This window comes from Elephantulus edwardii, unplaced genomic scaffold, assembly GCF_000299155.1.
Source record: "Elephantulus edwardii isolate Elephantulus edwardi_28Jun2011 unplaced genomic scaffold, EleEdw1.0 scaffold00118, whole genome shotgun sequence".
Classification (NCBI taxonomy): Eukaryota; Metazoa; Chordata; class Mammalia; order Macroscelidea; family Macroscelididae; genus Elephantulus; species Elephantulus edwardii.
In genome coordinates, this window is record NW_006399868.1 from 10,342,636 (window position 1) to 10,357,161 (window position 14,526).

General features: G+C 41.4%; 1 protein-coding gene across 1 annotated transcript in view; it reads right to left on the reverse strand.

Moving 5' to 3' along the window:
• Nucleotides 1-14,526, reverse strand: part of NETO1 (neuropilin (NRP) and tolloid (TLL)-like 1) — a 58,680-nt gene that overhangs the window by 5,357 nt on the left and 38,797 nt on the right. The window contains exon 4 of the mRNA XM_006892748.1: nt 1,973-2,086. Within this exon, the coding sequence (XP_006892810.1) occupies nt 1,973-2,086 (114 nt within the window). The remainder of the gene's footprint in view (nt 1-1,972; nt 2,087-14,526) is intronic.

Consider the following 14,526-nt stretch of genomic DNA (forward strand, 5'->3'; position numbering starts at 1 on the left):
TACAATGTGGCTTTGCTCTCATTTCGAGGTTGTTTTTCCACGTCAAGTGTCAAGTGTGTAGTTTACATGGATTTCTGCCCTGGGACCTCCCCCCACCCCAGGTTTGCTGTGTGAAGAGGAGCAGAGGAGTTCACGATGCACTCAAACTCCCTGCGTTTGTTCATGAGGTTCTCCTGCCAGCTAGGCTCCACACCCCTCAGGAGCAGCATCGTGTCAGGGGACAAAACAAACCTCAAGGCTCACTAATCTTGAGTGGATTTTGACTCCACAGCAAGCCAGCAGAGGGCAGGGCAGGACTCAACTCGAGAGTGCCAAGGCTAGCACTACAAGGTAAATGCTGGGCTGCCACCTAATAGGTCAGCAGTTCAAACTCATCCAGAACTCCACGGGAGAAAGAGGAAGCAGTTACGGCCTCAGAAATTCAACGGAGGGTACTTGTGAGTTAGCGTCCACTCAATGATGCCAGTGGGGTGGGGTCTGGATTAAGTTCTAAGGATGCAGACTGCTTCACCTTTGTCCTTCAGAGTGTATATAGCAGGTAGATTGGAACTGATCATTTAACCACTGTCACTGGGACTCCTTCAAAAAGCAGCTGTTGTTGTTAGGTGCCACTGAGTATGACTCACAGGAACCCTCTAAACAACAGACCCTAACATCAACAGTGCTGTAGTAAGATCTTTCACAAGCTGATTTCCTGTACAATCAGAAATGTCTCCTTGGACACAGAGCTAACCAACCATCACCAGTGGCTAACAACGAACATAGTTGAACAAGGGTCTCCTTTCCTTGAAGGCCTGAAACCACACCAATTGCTGCAGTGCTTTTCCTCCACAGAAGGCTTTCAGTGGACAATACTGTGATCTGTAGAGTTACAGCCCATTCTGCTTTCTTCTAAAATTGTTAATATTGGCACTTAATACAAGGATATCTCTGACTCTTCCAATTTAACTGAAACACACAACATTCATAACCTAACCAAGAATCCTTGTCCACATAAACATACTTTTGTCTTTGGCTGAAGAAAGAAGGAACTTGGAAATGATTTTCACTGGAAAGAAAACTGTATTTTTAAAAGGCAATTAAGTTAAGAGGCTGCAAGTTCTGTAACTCACGCGTGTTCCTTGCATACACTTTGTCTTTAGAGGGTGCACGATGCCTGACAAGGACAAACAGACATAGAGGAGAGGGACATGGGGACACAAGGGAGAATGTGCCTGGAGGGGAGGGAAGTAACACACTCTCCTGATGCTCTCACTGCCCCTCCCTGGAACAGAGAAAGCCCTCAGTGGTAAAGACGCTGAGCTTCGTTTCCTGGGCACTAATCTGGGGAGAAACTTCAGGAAAACTAAAGGCAAAGAAATGCTTACTAATTGACCAAAAACACCTAGACCTCAAACCATTTTACACTATCATGTGGAAATAACACTTTCATTTTTTTAAAAAATAAAATTAAAATGCAATACCCCCAAATCCATTGCCACTGAGTCCATTCAGACTTACAGAGCAGAAGTACCATGAGGAGTTCTCACACTCTTATCTTTAGGAAATCAGATGGTTTTGCTTTTCTTAGCAGGAGAAGCTGTGGGTCTCAACTGCCCACCTTCTGGTTAACATCCAATTCCTTAATCACAGAGCCACCAGGGCTCCTGGAAAGGGACACGGAGCTCATAAAGCTCACTCCTGCTGTGATCATCAGATGTGATTAAGGTGATTCTGACTCTGAGGCCATGTGAGAGCACAATCACCCACTGTGGCAAGTTTGCAACCCTTTGGGGAGCAAATTTCTGGATCCGGCTCCCTTTGAGCTGTTGGTGGGTTCAATTCACCAACCTCTCAATTAATAACAAGGTGCTCACACCATTGCTTCACCAGAGCCCCTTTAACAGTCTTTATATACTGTTTCTAAGAACACTCGTTACACATAAGTATTGGAACAAGCTTTCCTCCCACCCCATGGAGGAATCATTATTACCTTTACAGTGATTTTCATCCCATGGATACACGCAATTCTGGTGTCCATTGCAGACCAATGTATTGTTAATGCACATGTTACTATGGCAGAAGAAGGTGTTGCCTTCACAGGGAGCTAAGAACAACAAACAGAAAAAGACAAAGAGGGGATAAAAAAAGTATAATTGAGGCTCAGAAGCAAGTCCTTCTTATTTCAAATCTAAAGACAAAAGCATGAGAATGGCAGTTTGCCTTTAAATTGAGATAAAACATCTGACATGAGGGTATCTAAGGTGCCCAGCTATGGTGTCCGCTGGCTTCCTCGGGCGGTGCTCATTGTATACAGCTGGTAGTGTGTGCTTCCCATAGTAGAAATGATGCACATTATCCATAAAGTTGGGCTTTTTAAAAAATAATGCATTCATTTAGCAAATACTTCTCAGTGCTTACCACATGCATAACATTATGCTTGGCACCGAAAGTCTGTATGCACACAGTCACGATCACTCTGCCTAAAGATTTAATGGCAATATTGCAATAATGTGGAAACACAGATTCGCCTGCCAAGTGCAAATTAAGACAAGTATATATTAGATCAAACTCTACAATATCCCCTATGTGTATCAAACAACAAATACAATGAAGAAAATTCAGAACCAACCAAATAGGCATCCTGAATAAAACAAGAAAAATCTCCAATGTATTCATCCACTGAATATATGCACAGTAATGAAATTAACTGCCTTTACATGTATTTCACATAGTCTACCAATTTCAGGCATAATGGTTCCCAGCTCCGAGGTTACAATGCACATTGAGGGCTCTAGGAAGAAAAATAAGGTATGCAATCTGGTTAATAATTAGCAAAAAAAGGGAAGAGTTAATACAGTAAGATTCAGTATTAGGAAAATCAAGTGTCTTTCACTATCTGAGTAACAGGATATAGAATAATATTGCACTGTGACGGAAAACTCAGAGTACTGGAATATTAACTTGTGTTAATATTAACTTGTGTTTTCTCTTTGCCATAACCCCATAAGTCTTATTAAGTATAACCTGCAGGCTTTTGTTTTTCCCTGCTATGATGTTGGGTCACTGTTTTCAGCACAGGGAATATTAATGGCCTCCTAGTCCACACCAAGTGATGCTGCTAACAAAGGCCAGTCCTCTTTGGAGGGTCAAGTCCACCAGCGGCTCCGATTCATGTTCAGCTGTAGGAGACAGAGATGAGCAAACTCTTCTTACATGATTTACAGCCTCCAAAGACCTGCTGGAGGATCAATTTTGAGTTGTGTGCCATCAAAGGTATTCTGGCTCACTGGGAACACAGAGGGACAGAGTGCAAGGTCCTTCCTCAGCTGTTACCCTGGTGGGAGCTGAATGCCAGGACTTTTCTCCTGTCCCACAGCTGATGTAGTTAACTGCTGATCTTTTGATTAAGAACCAAACATTTAACTACTGCTTTCTAAGATTTATTAATGATCAAGATTAACACTTCAGTTATTCCCTGACTCCTCACTGTGCAGTGGTTAAAGTACTTGACCACTAACCACAAGGTTAGAGATTTTCTTTTACTAGGAGTTGTCTATGGAAGAAAGCTGTGACCCTCTGGTTTTGTAAAAATTACATTCTTGGAAATGCTATAGGGTTGCTATGAGTCCTACCTCACCATATAGCAGTCTGATTTAGTTTTATTTTCTAACTGTACCATTACATACCTTTTCAATCTGTACACAGAACAGATCATTTGGGAAGCAGGCCTTTAGAAAGAGGACTGTAGCATCAAGACTGGAGGAAGACTCATCAACAACCTATGTTATGCAGATGACACAACCATGCTTGCTGAAACTGAAGAAGGTCTGAAGTGCTTGCTGTAAAAGATTAAGGGCTATAGTCTTCAATATGAATTGAAGCTCAGCATTAAGACAGATTCTCACCACTGCTCCAATTGACAGCACCATGACAGATGGAAAAGAGATTGAGGTTGTTAGCAATTAAAGCTTGCTCAGAACCACAATCAACACTCCTAACACCAGCAGTCAGGAAATCAAAAGATGAATTGCATTGGGAAAACCTGCTGTTATGGACCTCTCCAGAGTGCTGAAAAGCAACGATGTCAGTCTAGAGACAAAGGTGTGCCTAATCCAGGCCATGGTTTCCTCAATTACTCGTTATACTTCAAAGAGCTGGACAAAATAAGGATGACAGAGGAAGATTCAATGTCTTCGAGTTGTGGTGCTGGAGAAGAGTCTTGAACATACCATGGACTGCCAAGTAAACAAAATTAAGTCTGAAAATTAAAATTAAGGGTGAAATCAAGTCTCTCCTAGGAGGCTAGGATTTCAAAGCTCTGCCTTATATACTATGGGCACACGGCCAGGAGCGACCGTTCTTTGGAGAAGGACATCATGCTTGGAAGGGTGGAGGGACAATGCAGGAGAGGAAGAATCCAGATGAGATGGATTCATACAGTATCTGAGAAAATGGGGATTTGGTGTATTGGAATTAGTGAGACTGGCTCAGGACAAGGAAGGGTTCAGAATTGCTGTACATAGGGCCACTATACCTCTCAGGGGACTCAAGGATACATCACAACAACAACATACTAATTGGTTGGGTTGTTGTTGTTGGGTTTGTTGTTTTTTTTTTTTATTTAAGCCGCTTATTTAGAGTCACTAAGACCTTGAGGAGGGCCTTTGTATTTAAAGTCGGTTGTTATATTTGGGAGGAACATTCTTCTAAGTGGTACAGCACTCTTCTGTCAATATGCTGTACTGAGGTAACCTGGGTTTGCTCTGATGCTGAACCTTGTGCCACTGGGGTGTCAAATGCCATCATGGTTACCCATTGTGGACAGTGTTTGATACATCTTCCAGTTTTAGAAGCAGTAGTGGCACCCACTTCCTAAACAATATGCCGCTGGAAACTCGATGAACTTTGATAAATGTCAATTAATTATATAAAAACCTTAGGCTCAATAAACACCTCTTCGGCCACCAAAAAAACAAAAACAAAAACAAAAAACAAAACAAAACAAAAAAAAACTTTAGGCTCAACTCGACAGCAATCAATAACAACATACTATAACAGATTATTCACTTTAAAAATTATGTACTAGAAAGTTACTTTGCTTAATGCTTAATGTACTTGTTACCTTAGCCCAAACTTTCAGGAACACACTTAGCACATTTGTAACACCACAAAGAATCCTTTAAAAAAAAACCAAACAAAACCTGAAAAAAAAAAGTGGGGGGGGGGGAAGGTAGCTAAGTCAGGCAAAAGCAAGCCTCCTGCCTTCCCACAACCTCTCTTCTCCCAACGCCCCTCGTCTAAGAGAATGGCTTCTTTTCTTCTGTGCTGGTCTGATTCCAAGTTCCCGGTTAGAGTTTGCTATTGTGGTAGAAAGTTTGGGGGAAAAAAGGAGTGAAAATCATGGTAACTATTTAAAAAAGAAAAGTATCACAGCTGACACCTTCCTGGGTTAATGGTTTGTAAAACACTGCCTAAAACACAATTTAAATGCTGACAATCCAATATTGTATTGAAAAATATGCTGTTTAGTAAGGAAGGAAATTTGCACTTTTGTAGTTAGTCATAATAGCTTTTGCAGAACTGATTAGTGCAGCAGATGATGAACTGTTGAAATATGCACATCTATTGTTGCAAATAGATGTAAATGGCTGCAACATATTTGAGCTAAAACTTCTAAATTATCTGATAACCTTCTGTGGTTTTGAAAGTTGTTATTTAACAACTAGAGAAAAGCTTAAAAAGAACATTCATATTAACCAATCTTCCACAATGAATCAGGAAATGACGTGGATGTTGTTAATGTTTTCCCATTGACTATGACGCTGCAAACTCTATGAACAATGGCTTGTGAAACAGTGTGAAGGTGCAAAAACATAAGGAAAGGGGCTTGGCACATTATAAATATCATTTTAGAAAAGAGTCTGTAGGAATCATGAAGCTTTGGATTCCAAATGTAATATTTTACCCACTTTTGTTGTTCAGTAATTATGAAAATGTCTTATAAACTGTACAACCGTGTAAGTTTTACACAATTTTGACATTAATATGCTGACTGGGGATGTAACAGACACACTATAAAAGTTGTATATTGCAAATTTTATAAACAGACATATTATTTTAAAATATGCTTCTTTATAGGGAATTTGCAAAAAAAATTTGCATATCTTTTTAGTCATAAAAGGAAGGCAATCAATTATCTCCTTGACCCACTTCTTGGTATTGAATGCCAATGTGCAAAATGGACTCATCTCAATTTTTTCTTTTATCTTTCTAGATACTGTTCCTAGCTTTTATCCCTTACTTTTGCAATCTCGAGGGTTTCTATGAAAAATGACAAGTACACAAACAACAAAACCCACAAGCTCTGATAAAGACAAACTAGTGAACGGTGAAATGTTTGTCTTACAAATATTTGTGGGACCAGCTATTTTAATAATTTTTCTTGATAAACCTTTTTGCAAACCTTTAATCTAGACCTCTAGTTGTTCATTTTATGAAAACTCAGTCTCACTTTCTAAACTGAAACATCTGTCTGTGATTCAATGCGTGATTTTACATCAGTTCTGCTATCAGAAGAGGTAGCACACTGACAGGTAATATGACAAGTTAATTTTATAACTTAGATAAATGAAAGTTCAATCTTTTTACCTTGTTGTTATGTGCTATCAAGTTGCTTGCAACTCATGGTGAACCTATGTACAATAGCTCTGAGCCCTGTTCTATCCTGAGCTGGTCTCACTGATTCCAAAACACTTAACCCCATGACCTCAGTTACCATCCAAATCCACCTTATCTGAGGTCTTCCTCTTCTGCACTGTCCCTCCCACCTTCCAAGCATGATGTCCTTCTCCAAGGACTGATCCCTCCTGCCCATGTGTCCAAAGTATGTGAGATGGAGCTTCAAAATCCTTGCCTTCATGGTTTCATCCTCTCAAAGACAAAACATATGTTCAATATTCTTCTTGAGCACCACAACTCCAAGGCATCAATTGTTTTTCTGTCATCCTCAGTCCCTGTCCAGCTCTCTGATGCATAGCAGGTCACTGTGAAGACCACGGCCTGGGTGAGGTGCACCTTAGTCTCTAAACTGGCATCCTTGCTCTTTAGCTCTCCGGACAGCAGACTTCCCCAATGCAAATTGTCTTTTGATTTCTTGACTTCGTGGCTAAGTGATTTCTCTAAGAGAGTATATTCTTTTCTACACTCATGTTTAGTGCAAAATATCATTAAAAGCTCAATTCTTAAAAAAAAGAGGAGTAGAGAACTTAAGAATACTGAGCCCAACGACAGATGCCGTTTCTTCATGTGCTCGTATCACGCACTCAGAGGAAGGATGCAGATGTACAGTATTTGCCTGCCGTGTCCTCTCCAGCAAGACCAAAAAGATGGCGTGTATCTTTCATTTGCTTTTAAGTAAAATTTTTCTTTTATACTGGTTTGCTTACAAAGTTCATAAACATTGCCTTTCACACTGGATTTTTCCCATTTTCTCTCCTCACCCCTCCCTTCACCCATCAAATTGTACAACCCTATGATGACACCCCTGCCCATTCTCATCCCTCTGCTCCCCACCTCCCCTCCTTGGATCCATGTATGTGTTTTACCAGTTATCCTTCTATTTCTACAATAATGCTCTTATACAGTATTTGTCCTTATGGAACAGAGTTAGTTCACGCAGCATAATGCTCTCCAGTCCCTCCCAAGTTAGGTAATGATGTTCAAAATCATTGCTCCTGCGAGCTGCATAGTGTTCCATCATGTGAATATACCATGATTTCTCAATCCATTCGATTGTGGTTGAACATCTGGGCTGTTTCTATGTTCTCTGCCTGCATTTTTTAACTAACCATTTACGATATATAGAGAGAAGTCTGAGTACTGAAATGGAAGCCGTACGTAGACATGCACCAGTCTCGGCCTTCTGGCCCCCACATAATTCCCTGAAGTGTTTCCCTAAAGTCTCTAGTGACTGTATGAAATCAAGACTTGGGAAAAAACAGCACAATGCTGTCTCAAAGCTGTGGCACAATTTTTAGAACAGAGGAACATAATGCACTGAAGTAGATTCTGTGATTATGTAAAGGTGGTGTTCTTGTTGGTGTTAGGTGCTATCAAGTCGAGTGTGACTCACAGAGACCCTATGAACAAAAGATCTGAATCCTGTTCTCTCCTGCACCATGCTCACACTTCCCGACACACAAGAGCCCATTGCAACAGTCACCAGGTCATGTCAATCCACCTGACTTGAGGGTCTTCCTCTCCTTTGCTGACCCTCAACCCTTCCCAGCATCAATGTCCTTCTCCAAGAAATAATCCTTCCTAGCAACATGCTCAAGGTATGTGAGGTGAAGACTTACCATTCTTGTCTCCAAAAAGCACTCAGGCTTCACCGTCTCCAAGACCTATCTCTTTACTCTCTTGGCCATCCATGGGATGTTCAGTGTTCTTTTCCAACAAGACAGCTCAAAGGCATCAATTTGTCTTCTGTCATCCTTATTCACTGTCCAGCTCTCAGATGCATAGCAAATGAATGGAAAGATTATGGCCTGAATCAGATGCACTGTAATCCTCAAACTGGCATCATTATTCCCCAATAATTTGGAAAGATCCCTAAACGAAGATTTTCTGAGTGCAATTTATCTCTTTATTTCCTGACTGCTGGTACCAACAGTACAATTGTGGGTCCAAGCAAGATGAAGCTGTTGACAGTTTCAATCTCTTCTCCATCCATTATGACTTTGCCTATCTGTCCAGTGGTAAGAGTCTTTGTTTTCTTGACATTGAGAAGCAATCCATACGAAAGGGGCCACATTCCTTGATCTTCTACAACAAGTGTTTCAAGTCCTCCTCACCTTCAGCAAAGTTGTGTCATCTGCATTAACACAGGTTATTGGTAAGTCTCCTTCCAATCCTGATGCCGCACTCCTCTTCACAGAGTCCAGCTTCTCAGATAATTTGCTCAGCATATAGACTGAATAGGTATGGAGACAGAATACAACCCTGACACACTCCCTTCTCAGTATTAAACCATGCAGCATTCCCCTGCTCTGTCTGCACAACAGCCTCCTGGTCCAGGAATAGGTTCTGCATGAAGATAAATATATAGTTTACTATGCAGGGAATGAAAAACAGAAGAACAACGGCGTTGTATTCATAGTCAAAAAGGCAATTTCAAGTTCTATCCTGAAATACAGTGTTGTGAGATACACATACAGGGAAGACCCATTAACACTACTATTCTAGAAATATATGCTCCTATGTCTGGAGCCAAAGAGGAAGAAATTGAGAATTTTTAACAAAACTTATAGTCTGAAATGGACCAAACATGTGATCAATATGTGCTAATGACAACTGGTGTCTGGAAGGCAAGAGTGAGAGAGAGCGAAGAAGGGATAGTAGCTGGAAAAATACGGGCTTGGTGACAGAAATGAGGCTGCAAATGCAATTACTGTATTTTGCATTTACCATATTTGTTGCAAATACCTTTATTGAAAGACACAAATGATGACTTTACACATGGATCTTACCTAATGGGCTGCATATATTAGTGGAAGAAATTGCTGAAGAAGCTTAATATTAGCCATCAAAACTAGGTCAAGTGTGGACTACTGGTCAGACCTTTTACATGGAAGTTCAAAGTGAGGCTGAAGAAAACCAAATCAAGTCCACAGCAACCAAGATATGATCTTCAATCAATTCCATCTGAATTTTTTTTTCCATGTGAATTTTAAGATCATCTTGGGAATAGGTATGAGGCATTTAATACCAATTATTGAAGACCTGGTGAACTGTGGTATGATATCCTTGATATCATCCTTGAAGAAAGGAAAAGGCCCTTACAAGAGGAGAAAGAAAAAATTAAAATGGATGTCAGAAGAGACCCTAAAAATTGCACTAGAGTATTGAGAAGGCAAAACAAAAGAAAGGCATGTCGAAGCAAGAGCTGAACATAAGATGTCAAAGGGCAACTCGGGAGACAAAGCAAAGTATCAGAATGTAAAGGCTTTAGGGGGCTGCAAAAAGAATTCAGGGTTTTGACTGCTTGCTTTTTATGCAGTATTTCATGTTAAGTCTTATTACCAAATCTTAAGTGTCATAGATGGTTTACGTCCCCTGACAATCTGCTGGATCATCAGGTAGGAGCTGGTCAGTTCTGACCTGGTGGCAATGGGCTATTTATGGGTCACTTTAAACCTCAGTTCATACTCATTCTGCAATTCTATTTTAGTATAAACTGCCTTTTCATTATTTTTAGTATACAGAACATCAGATGTCAAAACAAGAGATTCACTAAATCTCCTTTTACAAATTCAAATCTGGCTACACTGCAGCGGCGCCAAGCACAGCTTGGAATCATTATGAGGTTTGGGGCGAGGGAGGTGTCAATGAATGCACTAAACAATGTCAGTTTCAAGACTTTGCCGCCATCAACTAGAACTCTAAGATAAGGAAGGTCGTAGTCGGCCATCGAAGTCGACAAGGATCTGCTAAGGGTGACAATGAAAGCTAATCCCTCCGTGTCCTTCATTCTGCAGGTGGCTGGAATTAGAAGCAAATTGGGAAGGAGAGAAGTTCCACAAACACACAAACAGGATGAAAATGTAAAAAATCACCTCTTTGAAGTCTTCTCTGTGCTCCTTTTACAGAAGAAGATCAATCTGTTTCTGGGTCACATCGTAAAATTTGATGAAAAACAAATCCTTTACAGCACAGTGGTCACGTCAAGATGAAGCACCAAAACATTGTCCCAAATGGAATTTATGCCCAAAGGACATGTATGCTGTGTGGTCGGCAGCTGAGTTAACCCACTACCACTTCTTGAATCTGGTGAGCCCTTTGCATAGCACAGGTAGTACAGCAAAGAAATGCACCCAAATCTGCAACTTGTACTGTCAACAGCATAGGTTCGACCCTCGCACACAGCGCTAACCACAGTGCTTAGAACTAGCACTCCAAGATCTCGGGAACCTGGGCTACAACTCTGCTGTGTCCAGCACACTCGCCGGGCCTCTGCAGCTGACCACTGTGTCTTTAGACCAGGACACTCACCGGGCCTCTCTGCAGCTGATCACTGTGTCTTCAAACCCTTCAGCAGGTTTTACAGAAGAAACCCATCAATAACCAACACCGTTAGATAATTTGTCAACTCCAGAGCACTGGAATTTCATGCTACTGGAATAAATACATTTGTGTCTTCTTGACAAAGATGTGTAGATGGTAATTTTGATTGCTGTTGTTGTTGTTGTTGCTATGTGCCGTCGAGTTGCTTGCCACTCATAGCGACACTATGTACAACAGCCCTAAACTCTGCTCTGTCCTGTGCCAATCGCCCTGTTTCCAACACAGCCATCCCAATTACCCCAGTCATGAAACAATCCACCTCATAGAAGGCCTTCCCCTCCTGCATTGTTCCTCCACCCTCCCAAGCATGACGTCCCTCTCCAAGGACTGGTCCCCTCCTTACAACATGTCCAAAGTATGTTAGACAGAGCCTCAGAATCCTTGCCTCCAAGGAGCCACCCAGTTTAACCCTTTCCAGGATGAATCTGTTTGTTTTCTTGGCAGTCCATGGTACCCTCAATACTTTTCTCCAGCACCACAGCTCAAAGGCATCAATTCTTCTATCCTCCCTAGTCATTTTCCAGCTCTGTTGCATAATTTAAACCTCCATTATTTTTGTGACAACCTAACATACTTCAGTTAGGTTTCCTTTAAGATTTCTGCATTGCGTTTCTGCAAAGATTTAATAACAGATTCTTTGGAAACTTTATCACAGCACTTCTCTATGAGGAGGAACACGTGCTGTGTGAACCTGTTCCGCAGCTGCCGTCTGCTTCACTGAGCCTCAGGGCACAGACCCATTAGAGGGCCCAGGACAGACAGTGGTGACAAAACACCTTTCAAACCACAGCCAAAACCTGGGAAGGGCTGACACAGTGATCGCAATTTATTGTAGAGGTAGAATTCTTAAGAAAACATAAAATTTGCATCTTATTGCCAGTGATTTGGGGCATTTCTTCTTGTGTCTGTTTGCCATTGGAATATATTCCTCTGTGAAAATTCTCTCCATGTCTTTTGCCCATTTTGTAATTAGGTTATCAGTCTTTTCTTTTTCTTGTGGAGGCCCAGGAGTATTCTGTAAACTTTTGTTATAAGACTCTTGTCTGAGATGGTATTACCAAATTTTTGTTCCGAGTCTGTAGGTTTCCTTTTCACCCTGTTAGAAAAAGTTTTTGATGCACACATGAATTTAATCTTTAGAAGGTCCCTTGCATCAATTTTATCCTCTTCAGATTGTGCATTTCTGGTTGTATTTGGCAGTCACTTTATACCTTGGACTAGCGCTTCTAAGTTTGATGCCAGTTTGTCTCTTATGAACGTTATGGTTTCGGACTTTACTCCAAGTCTCTGATCCACCTTGAGTTGATTTTTGTGAATGGTGTGAGATGTAGATCCTGCTTCAGCTTTCTGCAGGTGGAAGTCCAGTTCTGCCAGCACCATTTGTTGAAGAGGTTGTCATTTCCCCATTTGATAGCTTTTATTTTCTTGTCAAATATCAGTTGAAATACTATGCATCACACAGGAGCAATGTTGTTGTTGTTGTTATGTGCCGTCGAGTCGTCTGAGACTCATAGCGACCCTATGTACAACAGCCCTAAACCCTGCTCTATCCTGTGCCAATCGCATTGCCTCTGACACACCCATCCCGATTACCCCAGTCACTGAATCAATCCACCTCATAGAGGGTCTTCCCCTCCTGCGCTGTCCCTCTACTCTACCCAGCATGATGTCCCTCTCCAAAGACCTGTCTCTCCTTACAACATGTCCAAAGTATGTCAGATGAAGCCCCAGAATCTTTGCCTCCAGGGAGCAGCCTGGTTTAACCCTCTCTAGGATGAATCTGTTTGTTTTCTTGGCAGTCCATGGTACATTCAATACTCTTCTCCAGCACCACAACTCAAAGGCGTTACTTCTCCTTCTGTCCTCCCTAGTCATTGTCCAACTCTCTGATGCATAACAAGTGATTGCAAAGACCATGGCCTGTAACAGGCGCACCTTAGTCTCCAAAGAGACACTGTTGCTCTTGAGGAGCAATAACTTTGTAAACTTTTACCTAACTTCGAAGGGACTGGAGAGCATTATGCTGAGTGAACTAACTCAGTCACTTAAGGATAAATATTGTATAAGACCGTTACTGTAGAATGAGTATAAGGATCCGGGGGGTGGGAGAGGCTGGGAGCAGAGGGATGTGGATGTGAAGGGGAAAGAAAGGATTAATCATTGGGTTGTACAATTTGATGGGTGGGGGATGGTGAGGGAAACTGAAATAATGTGTTTGAATTTGTATTAGAATTTTGTAAATAAACTAGTAAAAATACAAAATTAAATCTATAAAAATATTAAAAAACAGATGCTAAACAAAGAAAAGTGAATGATGGTATTGAAAAGATTGAAATTAAAATAGTCCCTATAGTTCTCAGCTGAATTAAACTCAGGTTTCTATAGTTCTCAGCTAAGTTAAACTCAGGAATTTTTAAAGCCCCACACCCAGGTATCCAGGGCAACAGTATTTCAAGAATAGCTAGCAGAAGCGCAGAGCAAACAAGCAAAGATTGTTTCTCAACTGATAACCCATGTGCCTTTGTTTCCCGACTGATAACCAATGTATCTTGTGCTTTTCCGTTGCCCTAGAGTTTGAACTCATTGTATACTTAAGAATTTGTGACACCACCATATAGTTAAAGATCTCTCTAACTGCTACATGTGCTACATGACTGCCGCAAGTGCTACGTGCAAAAATGCTGTGTAAACCCTGAGCGAACACTGAACCAATGAATTCAAACTGTGCTTTCATCACCCAATGAGAAGCTGATACTCAGTTGTATCCCCCTAAAGTGTATAAAAAAACCCAACTTTGTCTGCTCTCAGTTGGCTCCTCTATCTCTTGCCAGAGATAAGAGTCGGCCCGGAGCTCCGCAAATAAACCTCTTATCTCTTGCTGTTGCATCAAGCCGGTGTCTTGGAGTCTTGGGTCTTCGCCGTCCACTCGGGACAGAACAGGACCAGCGGTTCGGGGGTCCTTCAGTATAAATAATAATAAATTTTTAAAAAATTTAATAAAAGGTTGTCACCTTGAGGATGAAAGTGTCACTAACCTGAATCAACATACTTCAATCACCACTTATGTGTGTGAAAGCAGGAAAATAAGACAGAATTTGTGCCTTTGAATCTTGGGGTTGGTGAAGATTTTAAGCATGTCGTGAACCACCAGAAGAAAACAAACAAACAGCCCCCACCCAACCCCAATCTGTCTTGGAGGAAGTCCAGCCAGAAAGATTCTCAGAAGTGTGATGGTGAGACTTCCTCTTGCTTAATTCGAACACTTCTTCGGGATGTGCCATTGCTGGAGAATGCAGCCGCCCTTGAAACACAGAGTATCAGTGAAGAAGAGGAAGACCGTCAAGAAAATGGTCTGACACTGGCTGCGGGGGCAGGGAGTGCACTCAAGTCGATTCACACTGCTTTTCTGGATCCAAGTTTCAT